General features: G+C 41.3%; 1 protein-coding gene across 8 annotated transcripts in view; it reads right to left on the minus strand.

Moving 5' to 3' along the window:
- Nucleotides 1-22,356, minus strand: part of B3GALNT2 (beta-1,3-N-acetylgalactosaminyltransferase 2) — a 78,157-nt gene that overhangs the window by 18,275 nt on the left and 37,526 nt on the right. For 7 of the 8 annotated variants that reach the window (XR_009252141.1, XM_058696208.1, XM_058696205.1 and 4 more), the window contains 3 exons: nucleotides 18,043-18,143; nucleotides 14,224-14,417; nucleotides 9,585-9,680 (listed from right to left, as the gene is read on the minus strand). Coding sequence is in view for 7 of the 8 variants with exons in the window: in XM_058696208.1 (XP_058552191.1) it covers nucleotides 9,585-9,680; nucleotides 14,224-14,417; nucleotides 18,043-18,143 (391 nt within the window). In the remaining variant the exon portion in view is untranslated. The remainder of the gene's footprint in view (nucleotides 1-9,584; nucleotides 9,681-14,223; nucleotides 14,418-18,042; nucleotides 18,144-22,356) is intronic. The other variant, XM_058696209.1, reaches the window with a different exon arrangement.

Genomic DNA, 22,356 nt, shown 5'->3' on the forward strand with positions numbered 1-22,356 from the left:
GTAGATTAAAAAAAAGATTCCTCATTTAATTGTGTTTCTTTTGATTTCTAGTGATGTTTATAAATTATATAGTCTCTTCTGGGAATTCCTGACTCATACTTCTTTGCCATTTAACTGCTGAGTTTTCTATTTTTCTTATTAATCTGTATTATCTGGTAATCAATAATCCTGTGTATATATCACATGCTAAAACAGTTCTCCGGAATTGTTTGCCACTTAACACTATGGGTTGTCGTTTCTTCTTTTTAAATTAAAAGGTCCATAAGTTTTATCTTGTCAAAATGGACAAGCTTTTCCTTTGTGATTATTACCATTAACTTTTGGGCTTAGAAAGTTACACTCCCCTGCCCCAAGGTTTGATACACATTTACATTCCAGTGTCTTCTAATTTCTCAGTGGGTGCTCAGCTGCTCCCTTCTACTGCTCAGGCTACCCCCACGGTCAGCCCCCCAGAGGGGCTTGCTCCAGAGATCCAACGGAAGGCAGCCAGCTGCCACCTTTTCTCTACCACATCAGCCTTCCTCTCCTAATACCATTTACCACTCTGCTCTCCCTTGTTTACGTTCCTATTGTCAAACTAACTGCTCCCACTAGAATGCAAGCACCATGAGAGCAGGGATCTTGTCTGTTTTACCAACCACTAGGTCCCTGGCACCTAGAATGGCTTGACATACAACAGGCACCTGAAAAACATGCACTCAATGTTGAACTCACAATTAATTGGAATGAATTTTGGTCTAGAGCATGAGACAAAAGATACAGCCTTAATATTCTTTAAAATTTTTCACATATTAAAATTAAGTGCTTTAGTGTCTCAGTTATCCAGGATTATAAGGAAACTATACAAAACTGAATTTGTCCAGCAAACTAGGCCAATGGTTTGAAAGCTTTTTTTTTTTTTTTTTTTTTTTTTTTAAAGCATTACAGCTTTTCTGTGGGAACAGATAAAAATACTGACAGAGTCCGGATTCCCCACACTTTGTCACCTTATATTCAGCTAATGGATCCTTCTTCTGCATTGTTGGTGAGACTCCTGATATACGTTGAGCAGCTCCAAGGTTCCTGAGAGCAGGCCCACACTCACACTGCGGGTCGTCACTGCCTGACCGTGACGAAAGAGAAAGCGGTGCCGACCTCACAGGGCTGTGCGCAGGGTCGGTGACAGCGCGCACAGCAGTGTCTTTGCTCAGCACAAGAGAACTTTGTGACCCCTGGGAGGAACGCAGGCAGTGACGTGCCCCTTTAAAGATCTCAGTGTCTTATCTTGGAAACAGGTGCAGATAATTTCTGCGTTCTCCCTGGGTGGCCTTAACTCTCTATTCAACTTGACATTGCACCTCAACTCTGTAAAAACAAACAGCAATCCCACCGAAGAAAAACACATGACCGGGGAGAAATACACCAAATATGTTGGGAAACAGATGGACATCATCATATTCTGCTAGCTTTTCTATATTTTGTCAAGTTTTCAACAGTGAATATGTATTCTTTTCATGTGTTTTCATACTTTTATGATCAGGGAAAAAAATTTTAAACTAAACAAAATGTATACGACGGAATAAATTTGGGGTCAATCTTCTTTCAGGCACGAGCCGTTCCTTAAGTTTTTGAATGTCTACTATGCAGCATGCTGCGGGCTATTCGAAGATTTGAAGAAACGCAATCGCTCGTATCTTCAGATCATCTCGATGTGCCACGACAGGTTCAGTAACAAAGGAGAGCCATCCTGCTCGGGGAGTTCGGACAAAATTTCAAATGACTGTGCCAACGGAGCTAAGTCTTGAAGGCATGTGAGTCAGAAAAGTGAGAGGCAGACGAAATAACACATCAAAAGGCAGACTTGAAAGAGCACCGCGTGTTCAGAACAGTGGTAAGTACTTCAGTATTGCCGAAGCGCAAGGCTGAGGGAAGCAGACGTAAAAGGTAGCCTAAGGTCGCCTGTGGCTGCTGTAATGGAGAGTCTGTCCTCCATCTCGAAGGCGGTGGGAGGCGCTTAAGTTTGCAAGCCCAAGAGTGACACGTCATAGCTGCGGTTTAGAAAGGTCACTGCGGCAGCAGCACAGCCCCAGAGTGGCTGGCAGGGAGAAGGGGAACTATCACAGGAGTCCAGGCGAGAACAAGTAAGACTGCCTTCCGAGAAACTGAAGGAGACAGAAATCTATGGAAAAATACTCAAGCTCATAGACTGGAAGCATTAATGTGGTTAAAATGTCCGTACTACTCAAAGCAGCCTACAGATTCAATGCAGTCTCTACCAAAATTTCAACGGCTTTTTCACAGAAATACAATAAATAATACTAAAATTTGTATGAAACCAACCAAAAAGACCACAAATAGCCAAAGCAATCTTAAGAACGGAGCTGGGGCACCTGGGTGGCTCAGTTGGTTAGGCGTCCGATTCTTGATTTTGGCTCAGGTCGTGATCTCGCGGTTTGTGGGATCAAGCCCCACATCAGGTTCTGTGCTGAGTGCAGGGCCTGCTTGGGATTCTCTCTCTCACTCTCTCTCTGCCCCTCCCCTGCCCCCCTGCCCTCTCTCTCTCTCTCTCTCTCTCTCTCTCTCTTAAATAAATAAACATTAAAAAAAAAAAAAGAACAGAGCTGGAGGCATCATGCTTCCTGGTTTCAAACTATATTATAAAGCTATTGTAATCAAGCGGCATGGTTTTGGCAAAAAACTGACACAAAGATCAGCGGAACAGAAGAGAGAGCTGAGAAATAAACCCACACACATACAGTCAATTAATTTACAGAAGAGAAGGCAAGAATATACAATGGGGGGAAAAGGACAGTCTCTTCAATAGATGGTGTTGGGAAAACGGGACAGCCACATGCAAAGGAATGACACTAGAACACTACCTTGTACTATACACAAAAATCAACTCAAAACGGATTAAAGACATGAACATAAGACCCGATCCCATAAAACTCCTAGAAAAAAATGGGTAGTCAGCTCCTTGACACTGGTCTTGGCGATGATTTTTTGGATTTGAAACAAAAGCAAATGCAACAAAAGCAAAAATAAACAAGTGGGACCACACTGAACCACAAAGCTTCTGCACAACAAAGGAAATCATTGACACAATGAGAAGGCAACCTATGAATGGGAGAAAGTATTTGCAAGGAGTTAATATCCAAAATATATAAAGAACTCCTACAATTCAATAGCAAAAATCCAAATAATCCAATTAAAATGCGGGCAGAAGATCTGAACAGACATGTTTCCAAAGACAACAAGTAGCCAACAGATACATGAAAAGATGCTCCACATCACTCACCGTCAGAGAAGGAGGTTATCCCCTGACACCAGTTAGAGCGGTGACTACCGTCAGAGAGACAAACAGAATGAGTGTGTTGACAAGGATGTGTAGAGAAGGGAAACAGTGGCTGTAGCCATGGTGGGAAACAGTATGGAGGGTCCTGAAAAAAGTAAAAATACGACTACGCTACGATCGGCTAATTCCACTTCTGGGAATTCATCCAAAGGAAATGAAAACACTGACTTGAAAAGGTATCTGCGCCACCATGTTCACTGCATATTATTTACAGCCAAGACGTGGAAGCAACCTAAGTGTCCTCAGGTGAACAGATGAAGAGAATGCGATGCGCACACATGCACGTACAGAGGAATATCATTCGGCCATAAAAAGGAAGGAAACCTTGCTGTTTCCAACATGGATGGAACTTGAGGTCATCATGCGTAAGCGAGGGAAGTTAGACAAAGACAAATACCGTGTGATTTCACTTATATGTGGGACCTAAAATTTTTTTAAAAAGCCAAAAACAAAACACTGAGCTCATAGATGCAGAGAACAGATGGGCGGTTGCCAGAGGCAGGGGCTGGGCGGATGCGCAAAACGGCAGAAGGGGGTGAAAAGGTACAAATTTCCAGCTATACAATAAATAAGTCCTGGGCATGTAATCGTGTGTGGCACGGTGACCACAGTTAATAATGCTGTAACGTGTATCTGAAGACGTCTAAGAGAGTCTATCTTAAAAGTTCTCATCACAAGAAAAAAAAAACGGAACTGTGCAGATGGCCGTGAAGCAGGCTTAGTGAGACCATTTTGCAGTACTGAACCGTTATGTTGTACTCCTGAAGCCAATACGTTATATGTCAATTACATCGCCATTAAAAAAAAAAAAAAAAAAAAGACTGGCTTCCAAGCCGAATGAAATGCTTACATTAAAGGAAACAATGTCTCTAATAACTGAGATGTGCTCTGGGGTTGAAGCTGGTAAAATCAATACCTTAAAACAATGTATCAAGTGGCCAAACCCAAAAAAGCTGGTGAAGAGAGAAATCTGGCAATGTAGCGATGTCCAGTGGGAGAAAGACACAGGAATCAGAAGATATAAAGCATCCTATCACATCCTACCTGAATGAGCCACGTCCCGCTGTTGTAATCGAATTCAGTGATCAAACCAAGCAAGCACCGTTCAGATTTGGGTTTTTTGGTGCCTGAGATCCCAGTTAGGAGATCCCCAGGTAGGGGTCATGACTTTCAAATTAAATAAGCTAACACCCATTCAAGTCGAATGAATGGACGTTCTGGTTTACAAACTGGTCTTCTGTGAATTTATTCAGTGTCACTCAGTGAGAATCTGATCATCTCCGAGTGAGCTAACCGAAAGGTCAGGGCTAGACCTGAGAGCTAACTGTGAGACCCCTGGCAACGGGAGGCTGCTCTGGGTTAACCATGTGTCTTTTTCCTGGCAAAATAGTCTCTTGCCCTCAGGGTACTTTCCTCTAAAACTTTAATAGTGGTAAAGTTTGGAAGAACTGATACCAGATCTGTTCAGGAGAAAGAACTGATAGGATTTAGTGAGTGCCTGGATATGAGAATTGAGGATAAATCCCACAATTCTGGTTTGGGTGCCTTGGAAAAAAGATACTAGTACCCAATACTGAAAATACAGGGAAAGAGGAGAACAGATGGGATGGACATGATATGACAATAATAATAATAAATTGTATATATTATTACTATTATGACATCACCATTAGAATGCCCCTGGGACATTCACGTGGAGAAGTTCAGTTGGCAGAAGTATGTACCTAAGAGAAACGTGGGCTATAGTTGGATTGAAGAGCCATTAGCAAACAGGTGGTGATGGATAGAGTTTGCCTTGGAAGAAGGAGTAAAACAAACAGAAAGCTGGGTATCAAATCCGAACAATTAAGAGCAAAGTGAGAGGGGCACCTGGCCGGCCCTGTTGGTGGAGCGTGAGACTCTTAACCTAGGGGTTGTGAGTTTCAGCTCCACCTTGGGTGTAGAGATCACTTAAAATCTTTTTTAAAAAGAGGAAAATGAGGGAGGAGATAATGAAGTCCCCAGGGAAGAAGGACGGGGCCGGATGTGGCTGCACCAGAAGCACGTGTATCATATAAGCAAAGAGAAAGATGCAGTCAGGTAAGCTGAGGACAGAAAGTGTGCCTTGGAGTTGGGTCCCTGGAATCTTAGTGACCGCAGTTTCAGATGAACCATATCCTAACTAAGAGCTATAATGACCAAATAAGAACGCTTCTCCTTGAAGCTACATATCTGGAAACTATGACAAAACAAGTGATTCTCTGTCCTGTCCGCTCACCGGACACTTGACGTTTATGTGCCTTGCTGTTTCCTGTGGCTCCTGTTGGCACCCAAGGGCACCCCCGGGATCAGGTTATGATAACAACAACAACAGTGCGGACTACACTGAGGACTTGCCAGAAGAACTCATTGGCCCCCAAAACGATCCTGCTTCATTCGCTGAACTTCCACAACCCTGCGGTTACCAGGGAAGCGGGGAGCTGTGTGTTCTCCCCCTTTGCTGCACCTGTTCCTCCTCCACGTCACAGCTCAATTTCCACCTCTGGCTTCTCTCACATGCCCTCCTGGCGCCGATACAAAGGAACCAGAAAGCCAGGGATCTCTTCAGATGAGAAACAACTTGTTCATGGCAATTCCCTGCAAAAGCCCTAAAACCCAAACAGGAGCTAGGAAAAACAGCACGGCGTGCGTTGGAAAAGTGAGACCTCGTACGTCATCTCGCCCATAATGCTAGCACACTGTCTACAACCCCTTTCCCGTGTTCATTCTTTTCTGCCCTGCTTCTAACTTCCCATCCAAACCAACAGGTGGGCTTAAATCTATAGTATTTTTGCACCTGTAAAAACCTTTAACAATTTTCTTACGGACTGGAGAAATGACTATAGCCAAAGAACTTCAACTTTCATAAACAGGAAGTGTGTAAGTACCCAAACTGCTAACAATTATGTCTCTAGTGACTCAGGTGAACAAAAATAGTCTTTTCATTGAAATTAGTTTCAGGTTTCAACTCCACTATTAACGAAAATACGAAATTAGAGAAATCTCTTAAGAGAAGCACATAGCAGTCTCCATTTAAATTTGTGACTCCCACTGAGATTTATGCTTTAGTGCGTCACACAATGAAGACATTACAGGAGACCTGCTTACTTGACAAGCTCCACTGCTGACACGTTACTCCAGGAGACTCAAGTGTGGAGGGAATAAGATGATGAACAAATCATCTTCTACTCCCTCGAAAATGGCACAAATGATGTTTTTCTTCTGTCATTCTGTGCTGATGATATGCAGGCAAACCATTCATCGCTATCGTTTTTCCTGTGTTAATAAGCCTAATTAGGCTTGAAGCAACAAAAATGAGTATCTATGCACAATTAAACGTGATTTCAACAAAAACAGGAGTTTGTGTAAAAGGACAGAATTTTTAAAGAGTGTTTTGTTTTTATAAAGCTGATATGTATTTATTACAGAACACTTAGAAAATACACAAAAAGAAGAAAATAAAAGCCATCCATAATCCTACCTCCTCACCACGAGGTATAGCCACTGTTAAATAACTGCATGCTTTAAAAATTTTTTTTTAAGTTGATTTATTTTTGACAGAGAGAGAGAGAGAGAATGTGTGAGCGTGAGCTAGGGAGGAGCAGAGAGAGAGGGAGACACAGAATCCGAAGCAGGCTCCAGGCTCCGAGCTGTCAGCACCGAGCCGGATACGGGCTCGAACTCACAAGCCGTGAGATCACGACCTGGGCCGAAGTCAGACGCTTAACCAACTGAGCCACCCAGGCGTCCCATGCATATTTTAAAAGAAAAAAATATTACTTAGAAGTAGTGAAAAGTAAAAAGTCAATTTTGCTTGAACCTTAAAGTGACAAGGATCACCAGGCCATGGAGATGAAAAATCTTTTTTTTCTTTTTTTTTTAAATCTTAACTAAGATGCCCACTCACCATCCCAACATTTAGTACCTATTGCTAGATCATCATCCTGACCTCAGGCCAGTTTTTATTTTGAAAAACTTCAAAGCTACAGCAAAGTTGAAATTAACACCCAAATCACCTAGACTCACCAGGTGTCAACATTTGGCCACATCTGCTTTATCTCTGTTTACACATGCATTTTTTTGTTGTTTGCTGTTGAAAAACTTCAAAACAAAATGTGGACATCACGACATCCAACATATATTTCCAAAGAACAGGGACATTCATTCTAAGAGAAAGTAGTAATTTTTGTGGGCTAATAAAAATTCTTAATTCCTTCCAGCTGACCAAGATAATGGGCCAGACTCCAAAAAACTGATTAGCCTGAAGTATTAAAGCTTATTTTCTTCCTCTTTGCCCCACACTGTGACTCCTTCCTCTTTTTGTTTTTTAAAGTTTATTTATTTGGGAGAGACAGAGACAGTGCATGCAGGGGAGGGGCAGAGAAAGAGGGAGAGAGAGAATCCCAGGCAGGCTCCGTGCTGTAAGTGAGGAGCCCAATGTTCCTTTCATGAACAGGACAGTCCCTACAACAAAGAATTATCTGGCTCAAACTGCTGATGGTGGCAAAATTCAGAAACTCTTTAAGAGGAAGGGGTCAGGGGGGCGCCTGGGTGGCGCAGTGGGTTGAGCGTCCGACTTCAGCCAGGTCACGATCTCGCGGTCCGGTCCGTGAGTTCGAGCCCCGCGTCAGGCTCTGGGCTGATGGCTCGGAGCCTGGAGCCTGTTTCCGATTCTGTGTCTCCCTCTCTCTCTGCCCCTCCCCCGTTCATGCTCTGTCTCTCTCTGTCCCAAAAATAAAAATAAAAAACGTTGAAAAAAAAAAAAATTTAAAAAAAAAAAAAAAAAAGAGGAAGGGGTCAGGGGTGCCTGGGTGGCTCAGTCGGTTAAGCATCCTACTCCTGGCTTTGGCTCAGGTCGTGATCTTATGGTTAGTGAGTTCGAGCCCCACATCGGGCTTGCTGCTGTCAGCCGGTCAGCACAGAGCCCGGCTTCAGATCCTCTGTCCCCCCTCACTCCCTCCCCAGCTTGTGCTCTCTCAAAAATAAATAAAAACATTAAAAAAAAATTAAAATAAACAAATAAATAAACACAAACCAAAGAATGGCTTCCTCGAAAGCTGAGATCTAATACATAGCATAGCTAAGCCACTACTCTTAATTAGAAGATACCTTTTACGGTACACCACGTAACAAAGAAAAAAATTCATATATGAAATTAAAAGGAATACAAGGACACAGGAAAATAGGCATTCTCATATAATGCTGATGATGACTCAAACTGATACAAACTGCTAAGCTGCCCTCCAGAAAGAAATCGTATGCCTCAAAAATTCGTAGCAAGTCCAAACCAACAACTTACTCTAAGTTACAAAGATAGTTCCAACTGCTTGTACTTAACTCGAAAGATCCACAGCGTACTGTAAGATGTGTTGCAAAAGTAAACAGGACCCACAAGACCAGTGGTAGGAAAATGTCTCTTGGTTAGCCCGCAGAACCGATCAGCTGTCTAGCGTCCACGTTTTAGCTCGCCTTTGACGTTGCGGCATTGAACTCTACGGGAGATCTAAAGTGACTCCCAGAGATGCTTGGGAAACTGATCCCTACCGTGGTTCCAAAGCACTGAACTGAGGAATGGACTCAGAACAGACTGAACCAGCCTGGAAAGGCTGAAGCCGACGGATGAGCGATCTGTTCGTGCCCAACCATGCAAGGCTCAGCAGCCAAACTGTGGCTTCACCGCAGGACTGATGAGGCGCTTGGCAGGTGGGTGAGGGGATCTCTAGAACACATGTGCTTAAGACTGGACCTAGAAGGATCTAGAAGGGGACAGCTCTTCTCAGACATGTTCCATAACCTGGAGAGCTTTATTCATCTTGGAATTGTGGCCGATCCCTTGCAATTATCCTGTCTGCACTCACCACCCCCATCTTTAGATTCAGTAAACTACCTGACTTATTCAAATGGTGTCTGCATCTGGTGTTTCCATCAGCCCGTGCCTATTATTATCCTTTGGCATTAAAACAGTCATGCCGTACTCTGCTAAATAAACCATGGGAACACGAATGCTTTCCAAAGAGTGTGGTTTGGCAGCCCCTGGGGCATCCTGGAGCTCCGCGGCAGTCCGATGCAGAGAGCCACATCTCAGTACACAATACACGCACTGCGGTAGCCTCACCTACACTCTGGAGAGCTGTCCTCATACAACAAAAAATGGAGTGCCTGTCTCTGCAGAACGTAACCTGGCCTACGAAGGACTGAACTGGTATCACGGCCTCTTCCTTATCCCCCATACCTCGGGCAAGATGAACTGCTCCACAGGCTTGTACCACAGCTTGTTCACCTGCACACCACAGCTCGGAGGACTAAAACGGGCCACGAAGAGGGCCTCCTACGGATGGGGGGGGGAGGGGGAGGAGGAGGCAAGAAATAGGAAAAAAACAAAAAGAAAAGACTTCATGTTAGTACATCTGCAGCAAGTTTGCAAACCTCTTCTGTCTTGGTCAGCATAATTCTCGATGGCCCAGCCACAGTTAATACAGGTCTCCTGTCATTTAGACATCATTTGTGTTTTCCCGTGAAATCGTGGTTATTAAATAGGTATTTAAGATAACGAAAGTTGTCACGAAGTTCTAAAACACTAACTAGGGGCGCCTGGATGGCTCAGTTGGTTAAGCATCCGACTTCAGCTCAGGTCATGATTTCGCGGTTCCTGAGTTCGAGCCCCACATCAGTCTCTGGGCTGACAGCTCAGAGCCTGGAGCCTGCTTTAGATACTGTGTGTCAGCTCTCTCTGCCCCTCCTGCACTCATGCTGTCTCTCAAAAATAAATAAACATTTAAAAAAATGTTAAAAAGATCCGAAAGTAATCCTAATTTCTAGATCAGGATAACAGTAGAATCCGGAGACCTGCTGTTTTAGTTATGTGTTTGAATTTTTGTATCAGTGAAACTTAACCACAATAAAATATAAACTCCCATACCTGAGTCATTTCATGAAGCTCTCTCACTGTAATCATAATGGCTGGAATCATTAGTAGGATTTGTTCCCTCCTGCTTACATTTATGTAATTAAGCACATTCACTAACTACAGATTCTTTAGAAAAGGCAGGAATAGGACAAAATGCAAAAAAAAAAAATCTAATCTTAAATTGATTTACATATTTACTGGTTGCTCTCTAACACTGTATCTGTTACTAACAATTAACGTTCAAAATAATACAGAAGTAAGTTTAATGATGTCTAAAAAAACTGAGTTCTTCTATAGATAACAATTCTATAGATAACAATTATGAACACTGGACAAAACCAAAAAAAAAAAAAAAGATCTGAAGGCACTGGAATGTGAACAGGCTGAAATTGGAGGAAAATCAATATTAGGAAGTATGGCACATTAAAAAAAAAAAAACATTTTTTAAATGGTTCTTAGTCTGAAGGCACACCTTGCAAGGGCAACTAGAAATTCTAATTAAAAACTGCCATTATTCTGGTTGAAAAAAATCAAAGGACAGAGTTGGGATAAACACACCAGCTACAAAGTGAGGAAAATCCTGAAAAGTAAAGGGTCAAAAAGAGAGAATCCTAAATTCTTCATATAAATTCTGCCCAAATCTGTGGCTGACTCAGAATCATGACAGCCACATTCAAAGCGGAATCCAAGTAGCCCATCAAAGTCCCAAAGAACTGAACAGAGATTTCAGCGGCTGCCCATTGCAAAGGAGAAAAAGTCTAAAGTCTCTCTCAGCCAATGTAGCTGCCTGCCTAAAACAAACAAACAAAAAAATCAATACTCTGCATGGAATATAATTGGATCCAGAGATCCTGCAATGAATTATTCACAGTATCTAGGATATAATCCAAAGTTACTTGAGAAAAGATACACAAGGAAAATGTTATCCATGCTCAAGAGAAAAGATGATAATCAATGGAGACAGATTTCAACATGATTCAAATACTAGAATAAACAGACAGTATTTTAAAGCCATAATTATAACTAAGGTCAAAGCTGCAAAGAAAATATGGTCAAATATGAATGAACAGGAAATTTCAGAGAAATAAAACTACAAAAGAGAGTTAAAGGGAAATTCTAGAACTGAGAAGGACAATATCTAAAATAAATTCACTGGCCAGGCTTAACAGCAGATTTGAGATGCCAGAAGAGTCAGTGAATTTGAATACAGATTAATGGAAATGATCAAATCTGAAAAACAGAAAAAAGGTCTAATATACATGTAATTGGAATCCCGAAATCAGTGGAGAAATGGGGTTGAGCAAAATTTTTTGAAACGTTAATAGCTGAAGGTTTCCCAAATTTGGTAAAAGACAAACTTACAGATTCAAGAAAGTTGGCAAACCCTAAGCAGAATAGACACAAAGAGAAAGCCACACCAAAGTGCAACACAATCTAGCTGCTTTTAAAACCAAATATAAAGAGAAAATCTTCACAGCAGCCAGGAAAAGCAGGCAAAAACCACATAACATATATCCTCCCGGGGGCAGTATGTAAGCTAGTTGGCTGAACACCAGACACAATGGAGGCCAGAAAATACTGAGCTGACATCTTAAAAATATTGAAGAGAAAAAAAATCAATCCATAATTTCTATATCCAGAAAATATTCCATAAGAAAAAAAGGAGGGGGGGGGGACAGAATAAAAGCAAAACAAAAACATTTTCAGAAAAATGAAAACTAAGCAAATTCATTACCAGTAAACTTGCATATTCAGGAAACTTCAATATTCAGGAAGGAATGAAGAGCACCGGATAAGGTAAATATGTGTGTGGGCAAATACAAAAGATTATACCTTCTCTAAATGACTTTCATACACATTTAACTGTATTTTTTTTTTTAATGTTTACTTGTTTTTGAGAGAAAGATAGAGGGACAGTGCGAGCCGGAGAGGGGCAGAGAGAGAGGGAGACAAAATCCAAAGCAGGCTCCAGGCTCTGAGGTGTCAGCACAGAGCCTGATGCGGGGCTTGAACACACAAACGGTGAGATGATGACCTGAGCCGAAGTCGGATGCTTAACCGACTGAGCCACCCAGGCGCCCCCACATTTAGCTGCTTAAAGCAAAAGTTGTAACGCTGTATTGTTCTTATATTTTACATGAAAGGGTACACAACAACAAAGAAAAGTTTAAGATGTGTATTATAGTCTTTCCGTCAACCACACACATGCAAAAATAGTAATACAAAGACTGTAGCTGAAAGGACAACAGAGAAATTAAAATGGAATCCTAAAAAATATTCAAACCCAAAGAAGGCAGGAAAAGAGGAACAGAGAAATGAAAAACAGTGGAACAAACAGAAAACAAATAGCAATATGAAAAACAGAAATCTAACCACTTCAAGAGTTGCATTAAATGTAAATGGATAAACACTCCATGTAAAAAAGTAGAGATTCTCAGACTGGATAAAAAGGAAGACCCAACTACATGCTGTCCTCAAGAAACACAATTTCTAGCAACATAAAAAAAAAAAAAAAAATGACATATTTTGACCAAGACGAATAGAAGGTTGGCTTAACATTTCAAAACCAAAAAATGTAATTCATCCCACTAACAGAATAAAAAATAAATAAGAACCCTGGTAACATTCTATATGCCCACTATCAGGAGAACAGATAACATATTGCTGGAACACAACTCAGAAAAAAAAAAAAAAAAAAAGGAAAAGGGATGGGGCGTTGGGTGGCTCAGTTGCCAGAATTTGCCCTCTTGGTCTCAGGTCTCAAGCCCCACATTGGACACAGAGCTCACTTAAAAAAAAAAAGTAAAAGGGAAGGGAAAATTCACTAATACATACAAGAACATGTATGGGTTACAAAAACATGCTGAGTGAAAAAAGCCTTACACAGGAGAGTACTTTTTGATTCTATTTACATATAAAATCCCACAAGAGGCAAAACTAGTCAATGGTAACAGAAAAGAAAAAAAAAAAAAGGCTACCTCTAGGAAAGGGACAAGGGGACAGGAGTTTGGTTTACACAACCTTATGCAGTTTAAACTGGCTGAGGGGTGCCTGGCTGGCTCAGTTGGAAGAGCACGTGACTCTTGATCTCGGGGTCGTGAGTTCAAGTCCCATGTGGGGTGTAGAGATTTCTTAAATAAACTTTAAAAAAGTAAATAAATAAAAATTAAAAACCACAAACAAACATTAAAGTCTAATTAATGACATGTATGCTGAAGTGTTTAGGGCCAAAGTGTACTGATGCCTGACACTGACTCTGAAATTCAGTAAGGAAAAAAAAAAAAAAAGATCGAGAAACAACTATGTGCATGATAAAGCAAATGCAGCAAAATATTAACTATTGTAGAAATCAGCTAGATACATGGGTGTTCACTGTAGAATTCCGCCAAGATTTCTAAAGTTTAAAACCCACAAATGGATCTTTTCAAATGCAATTCCTCACTGACATACTCCTTCAGATATGCTCTGTGAACAAATCAGATTTCCCCACGTATCAGGAACACAGTAAGCCCAGCTGTTTTAAACTTTCATTCCCTCTACATCCTCATTACAAAAGACCTTTGAAGCAGCTGTCAGCCTTGCATTATAGCGACAGACGTTCAGGCTTGGAACAGAGACAATAACACTCGCTTATACCTCAGAGTCCCAAAGTTTTTACGTTCACTATCAACTTTTGTAATTCCTTAGGCTTTAGGGGATTTTCGGTTGGGAATTTCTAATCTGGTCCAATTTTTTTCTTTTCTAGACACAAGACGGTTATTATCCATTGGTATTCTCTTCCCAAACCAGCATATTAATATATTATGCTATCGTGTATCCAATTAGTAAGGGAAGTCTTCCAACCACAGGTAATTATGTAGTCTCCCAATCTGCTATGTGCCATGAGGAAAAAGCTGGTGTTTTTTAAAAAGAAAACTGGGGGGAATTTGTAAAAAAAAAAAAAAAAAACCAAAACAGTGCATACCTCTTGTTCTGCCTGATAAAGCTTGACAGTGATGTTCCTCTGGAAACCCACATCGCTGGCGTCATAAAACACCCCAAGACTGGTAATAACAATCGGGTAGAGGACTCGGAAGGTCACGCTGACAACCTGATCCTCAGAAATTCCTGATGAGGTGTCCTCAGAAAGACTGAATGCCTCGATTTCCTGGTTCAAAACTAAGGATGTAAGGAGAAAAGGAGTTTTACATAACCAAAGAAATATAATCTTATAATTCACAAATGACAGTAATTAAAAAAACTCTCCAGAAATATGGCTGCTTCCAGGAACAAAAACAAACTTATTTTGAAATTTAAGAATGAAGTTCTCCCCCACATCTTGGTAAAATATTTAATTATCAGAACAACTTTAGTAAGTTTTTGTATACACATGTGGGCATACACATGTCCAAACGCCACAGAGGAATATTATCAAAGGCATCTATCTATTAGGAAAGGTTGGATAAACAGGGATATTAAAAACAGTACCTAACACAGTCATAAATAATGAGAAAATTTAGTCTTGCTCTGCAAATTCCAAAATTCCTATTTCTTGCTGGGCAATTTAAAATATTTGTGATGTCGCTGGGGTGCCCGGGTGGTTCAGTCAGTTAAGCACCCGGCTTCGGCTCAGGTCATGATTTTGCGATTCGTGAGTTCGAGCCCCGCGTCGGACTCAGTGCTGACGGCTCACAGCCTGGAGCCTGCTCAGATTCTGTCTCCCTCTCTCTCTACCCCTCCCCCACTAGCACTCTGTCTCTCTCTCTCCCTCAATAATAAATAAACATGAAAAAAACCTAAAAAAATAAGTAAAAAATAAAAAAATCAAATACTTGTGATGTCGTAAGACAGAAGTACTTGAAATCACTTCCAACAACGCTGAAAAACCCTATGCAACAGTGGTAAAAGAGGAGCACATCACACACAGCAAGCATTTCATCACATCCCGTGCACCAGGCCCCATCACGCTCACATCTTCACAACTGCTACGTCGTATGGCATTATCTGGCATCGTGGGTTACGATGCTGAGGCCTGGTGATTTCGGCGACTCACTCAAGGTCCCTGAAAGTGGCAGAGCCAGGAATCTACCCCAGGTTTATTGACTTTGAACTCAGTGCACTTTACACTCCCTGGTCTAAATCAAAGCCAAAAACTGTCCTTTTCAAATAATATTTTTAATTACCATAAATGAATCAGGCCCGATTACATGAAGGAGTTCACATGGCTGAGAACATCGGTGCCACTTTGTGAAGTGATATAAAGACCTATTCTACAAGATTTTCTCAAAGTCCTTTGTATCTTTTAGAGCTGTGGCTTTCCAATTTTGCTGCTCACACAACCCCATCAGTTAAACGCATTTGTATACACACTCATATATTTACTTACAAAATATGCACATATATTACTGTTACCAGTGTGCTCAGTCTATAAATATTACGTTTTATTTTCAGTTAAATAGAAATTCGGTCTTCTTCTGACACCCAGTGGATCATTTGGATCCCTACCTAAGAATTTCTAGAATGCTCTTTTACACTTAACAGATGCTCAATAAAATGTGACTAAGTGGAATCAATTGCTCCTACCCAATCACATACATGAGCAGGAGGGTGAAAAGGGAGGATACGCTTTTTATCATGAGCTGGGCAAACACTGGCCAGGGAGTCTAGACGCTAAATAAACTGGATGACGGCAGAAGTTTTTCTTTTTCATACACTCAGTAAATTTAAGATATTCAAAATATAAGCATGTATGTTAAAGGCCAACAGGTTAAGCATATTATAACATAATTACATATCTATTTAAAACAGATGGACCTTGGACTTCAGGCTACCTAGACACAGGAAACTGTGTTGCTTTGATAATGCTATATTAATCAACTCTTCTATACAGCCAGAGTATCATGATGATTAGTGCTCATGATGACCTTAAGGTATTAAAATAAACCTAAATGCTGCCTGAGTCATCAAAAACGATAAAATTAGATTCAATATAAATTTAGTTACTCATATTTTCTAAAAATTTGTAAGCTAAGTATTACATATATGAAAATCTTCTATTAACCGACAGCTCCACTCTCTTACTATTAATGAATAGTAACCCTCAAAATAATAAAAGCCTGGTTAATTTAAGGTGACATTTTTAAAAATTTGATTTGGTTTTGGATTTCAAATGTAATTCATTCTAGGCTACTCTTACATCATCGGTAATACATTTTATTAGGCTCATGGTCCCTCTGGGACTACAGTGCAAGCGAAGGGACCTTCTCTCAAGAGAAACACAATTGCCCATGAAATTGTAATTGCAACATTAACTAAAAGATTGGGAGTAAGAAACCTCTGCTTTACCCTACAGACCTGAAAATACGGTACAATTTATTTAAAAAGCTGATTGAAACTGAACTTTATAAAAGGCAGGTTCTTTAAAATAAAATTAACTACCTACTACATCCCAAGAACTATTCTAAATATTATACGTATATACCAACTTATTTCATCCAGTCAGTCCCTATGAGGTAAGAACTTTCATGTCCACTTTATGGATGATGAAACTGAGGCACGGGGCGCCTGGGTGGCTCAGTCTGTTAAGCGTCCGACTTTGGCACAGGTCATGATCTCATGGTTTGTGGGTTCGAGCCCTTTGTCGGGCTCTGTGCTGACAGCCCGGAGCCTGGGGCCTGCTTTGGATTCTGTGTCTCCCTCTCTCTGCCCCTCCCTAGCTCACTCATTCTCTCTCTCAAAAATGAATAAACATTAAAAAAAAGGAAACTGAGACACAAAACGGGTAAATAATTGATCAAAGGTCACACCTAGAAAAGGCAGAGCCTAGATTTAAAGCCATGAAGCCAGACTCCAAAGCCCACACACTTAACCTATAAAAGTGAGGTGTATATAATCATACAGGTTTGACAAATCTCAAAATACCAGAAGTCATAATCAGCACATTTAAGACTGAAAAGTTTAATCTCCCTTAGAAACACAGTTGAAAATAGGAAATGTGGATTAAGAAAGATAAATGGTTATACAATCCACAATTACCTAAAATCGGTTCCCTGGTAACAAAGGGAACCCAATCAGGACCATCTCTCTGCCTCATTAGAACTCCCAGAAATCTTGAACTATAAGGAATGTGAAATATTACTCATATTTAAAATTTTGGGGGGCACCTGGGTGGCTCAGTTGGTTAAGCGTCCAACTTGAGCTCAGGTCTGATCTCACTGTTTATGCATGCAAGACCCGCATCGGGCTCTGTGCTGACAGCTCAGAGCCTACAGCCCCCTTCGGATTCTGTGTCTCCCTCTCTCTCTGACTGTCCCCCGCTCCCACTCTGTCTCTCTCTCTCTCTCTCTCTCTCTCTCTCTCAAAAACAAAGAAATGTTAAAAGAAAAAAATTTTTTTAATTTTTTTGCCATTTCTTTCTTTTGCAGAAGCTTAGACAATAATCCTAAGAGAAAGCCGATTCACAGTATTTGTACCAAGGTCACTCTAACTCGACAAGACAGTGAAGCGAGCAGTTATCTCCAAGTTCAAGATTCCGTTATTCAGGACTTATCTAGGCGTGAGGAATCTCCAGATGCATCTGAATCACGCTGAGCAGCTAACTCTCCCGGATCCTGAAGTTATGTATATCTATAAAGACTGAACAGTGATCAGTCAACCGTCAAAAAAGATGAAAGCTACACTTGGATGAAAGCTGAATTTTAGTCTGCTAAATAAAAATGGACCACGGGGGCTAGGGAGCTTAGCAGCTTTTCGTCCACACCAGACTTGTACACGGAGTGACAGGGCTGAGGAAAAGGGAACTCACCTGGATTCGTGATGTTGAGCAGTCGGCAGGAGTAAGGGTCTTCCCTGTCTTCCACGGGCACCTCGCAGCCACGAGCACCTATTATGAACTTGACAAGCACGCTGAGAGAGACGTTGGCATTAACATCAGATACTGACCTTTACTTTGCACACACACGTTTCTCACACCCATATCAGAGCTTTTGCTTTGAGACACAAGTATTTATGACGTTCATTCCAACTTTCCTTTTCCAGTCCAGCAAAAGAACCAGCAACCCAAAAGTCGCCAGCCACCAAGTGACTTCCGCGTAAGCCCTCTACTGTCGTGCTGTTTTAAAGCAAGTCTGAGCGTTTGGCCTGGCTGCCAGCAGACGCTCACACCAGTTATGAGCAAACTACAGTAAAGCCAGTTTCTCATGCCCCGACCCACAAACGTATCTCTGTCTGCAATCTTCTTGACTTGCTTCCTTCTATGTCAGAAGGTATTCCTTTGCTCCAGATCAGTCTGTCTATGCAAGAGGAGGTCCTCTCCTACACCTTTCTTCACCGGTTACCTGTACCGTGTGGTCCCTTCCCTACACATTATAAATACGATGAAGTGGTTTGTTTTTTTTTTTTTTAATTTTTTTTTATTGTTTATTCACTTCTGACAGAGAGACAGCATTAGCGGGGGAAGGGCAGAGAGCGAGGGAGACACAGAATCCGAAGCAGGCTCCAGGCTCTGAGCTGTCAGCACAGAGCCCCACGTGGGGCTCCAACTCATGAACTATGACATTATGACCTGAGCCAAAGTTGGACGCTTAGCCGACTGAGCCACCCAGGTGCCCCGACGAAGTCTTGGTATTAATTTCTGTATAGCTGCCATCCCTTCCTTGTCTCTACCCTTTCCTTTAAAGTTCTACAAAGGAATTAACTAAAGTTGCAGGCTCTAATTTCTCACGTCCCACTCATTTTATAAAACAGAGATTCTAACTTCGATACCCAACACTTACACTGAGATGTTTACCCCAGTGTAGCCACTGATTCGCTGTTAAATCAACAGATGCTTTTCAACCCTTCAACCTGTGGTTCGATAGCGCCACCTCAAACCTGCGGTTTGATAGCCTGGACAGGGCTCTTTCCCCTCCGTTACATGGCCGGCTCAGTCCCCTCACTGGCTCTTCTTCCCCAGCTTGTCCATTAGGGGAGATAACTAAAGCAGGGCTTTGCCCTGGTCTCTTTTCTTTTTTGCTTGCTCTCCCTGGACACGGTTTATTCCTGAGGCTTCAACTGGCTTGAGAATGATTTCTGAATTAGCGTCTCTAGTTTGGACCCATCTTCTAAGTAAAAGGTCCCTATATTCATTGGACACCTTCACCTAGATGGCCTACAGGTGACAGGTGCTGGAGCCTGTGCCCACTGGCTTGAGAGAGCCAATCGCTAAATTTTTGGGAATTCTGTGGGCTGGTTATTAAGCCTGGCCTTTATTAAATTACATAAACTTACAATTAATACATTACATTAAAAACAAAGAAAATACCTGAGTTAATCATTTCTTAATTATTTCACTGTTATCTATGCTCTTGAGGTTATTTTTATCTATTCTATCCATGTGGTGGAAATATAATGGTGTGCTAATTAATACATACCTTCCCCAACTCTATGTTCAGAGATGTTGCATTAGTTAGTTCAAAGTGGTCACGGTGAGAGTATTTACACCATGGAAGGGAGCAAACACTACAAATAAGGGTTTTATTTATTGTTTTGTTGACTTTAAGTGATGGGAGGGGGGAAAAAAGTAAATGTTGGAGGAAAAGTTAATGCAGATTAAACTTAAAAATGTGCCATGTCTGTACAGATCAATGCAACAGGACAGAGAGCCCAGAAATAAACCCACAATTATATGGTCAATTAATCTATGACAAAGGAAGTAAGAACACCCAATGGGAAAAGACAGTCTCTTCAACAAATGGTGCTGGGAAAACTGGACAGCTACATGCAAAGGAATGAACTGGACCACTTTCACATACCATACACAAAAATAAACTCAAAATGGTTTAAGACCTAAATGTGAGACCTGAAACCATAAAACTCCTAGAAGAAAACAAAGGCAGTAATTTCTCTGACATTGGCCATAGAAACATTTGTCTAGATATGTCTCCTCAGGCAAGGGAAACAAAAGCAAAATTAAACTACTGGGACTACACCAAAATAAAAAGCTTCTGCCCCGTGAAGGAAAAAAATCAATGAAACTAAAAAAAGGCAACCTACTGAATGGGAGAAGATATTTGCAAATGACATATCCAATAAGGGGATAGTATTCAAAATGTATAAAGAACTTACACAACTCAACACCAAAAAACTAAATAATCCAATTAAAAATAGTCAGAAGACATGAATAGACATTTTTCCAAAGAAGACATCCAGATGGCCAACAGACACATGAAAAGATGCTCAACATCACTCACCATACAGAAATGCAAATCAAAACTACAATGAGATATCACCTCGCACCTGTCAGAATGGCTAAAATCAAAAACACAAGAAACAAGTGTTGGCCAGGATGTGGAGAAAAAGGAACACTTGTGCGCTGTTGGTGGGAACGCGAACTGGTGCAGCCACTGTGCGGAGGGTCCTCAAAAAATTACAGATAGAATTACCATATGATCCAGTAATGCCACTATTGGCTACTTATCCAAAGGAAACAAAAACACTAATTTGAAAAGATATGTGCATCCCTGTGTTTACCGCAGCCAGTATCAGTCCATGGAAACAACTCCAGTGCCCACTGATAGATGGATGGATCAGGGAGATGTACAGATATACAATGCAATATCACTGAGCCATAAAAAAAGAATGAACTCTTGCCATTTGCAACAACATGGATGGATCTAGAGAGGATAATGCTAAGTGAAGTAAGCCAGAGAAAGACAAAACAGACTCTTAACTAGAGAAAACAAACTGGTGGTTACCAGAGGGAAGGTGGGGAGGGGGGACAGGTGAAATACGTGAAGGGCACCCTTATTGTGGGGCGCCTGGGTGACTCGGTCAGTTAAACATCCGACTCCTAGTTTCAGCTCAGGTCATGATCGCACAGTTTGTGAGTTTCAGCCCCGCATCGGGTTCTGTGCTGCTGGTGCGGAGCCGGCTTGGGATTCTCTCTCCTTCATTGCCCACCTCTCAAAATAAATAAATAAACTTAAAAAAATTTTTTTTCTTTAAAAAAGAGCACGCTGCTCATAAGGAGCACTGAGTACTGAATGGAACTGCTGAACCACCCTATCATACTCCTGAGATAATGTAACACTGTATGTTAATTATACTTGAATTAAAAATAAGTAAATAAAAATTAAAAGACAAAAGCTATGTGTTTGTAGCCATCCCGTTGTGAATGGTACAAAAAATTGAGGAAATACTCTTCCACTGACCAAAACCTATTATCTGATTCAGCAAAGAAGCTGTGGACTCTACTGACTGAGAGTAAACTTCCGGCACATACCTCAGTTGTCACTTTAGTTTTACTCTTCAACTTAAAGGGAACGTTTATGTCAGAACTACACTCTTTTGTCAGTGGCAAGCGTAAGTCAAGTCTAAAACAATAAAAGCATTCATAGGAGAATCTGCTGGCTACACGGAATTTGTAATAAAGAGTATCATACAAGTTATCCTGTCACTTGTGTGCCGTACATCCTTTATATCAACAAAACTTACAGCAAACATACACGTACATACAAACATACTCATTTCTCAGAGAGCCAGCTGGTAAACACTTACTAGCACACCACCGCCAGGAGCTACCACAAACTCAACATTCCCACAGCGGACTTCTTTCCCATGACACCTGCTCTTCTCATCTGGCATTTTTCGTGTCGACTGATGCTTTCACTATTCTCCATGTTAAAAGCTAGCAATCCTCCTCCTCCTCCTCCCCCCACTTACTGATGTCATTTTCCTCGAAGGTCACGCTTTAGTCCAGCCCCTCGGCCTGTCCCCACGGCTGTTGTGCGTGACCCGGCCGCTGCCTACCCCTTGGTTCCACACCCTCCCTGCTCTCTTTACCTCATCATCCCTGTCTCTCCGCCTCTCTTTCCTTCCCCAGCGCTTCACCTCACTCTCGCCCACAAGCCCCTACCCCACGTGCTCCAGTTACATGGAACTGTTTGGGGTTTCCCAAACACTCCAGGCTGTTTTCTATCTCTTTATATCACAGCACATATAACATTTTATTACACTATTACATCTACTTCCTTCCATTAAACTTCCCCCATAAAGACCCAGGCTACACTGTGACTATCTTTATATTCTACCACGAGCAATATACTACCTCCGTGCAGAAGATACGTTGTGAAGTTGACAA

The sequence above is a fragment of the Neofelis nebulosa genome, chromosome 13, assembly GCF_028018385.1.
Source record: "Neofelis nebulosa isolate mNeoNeb1 chromosome 13, mNeoNeb1.pri, whole genome shotgun sequence".
Lineage (NCBI taxonomy): Eukaryota > Metazoa > Chordata > Mammalia > Carnivora > Felidae > Neofelis > Neofelis nebulosa.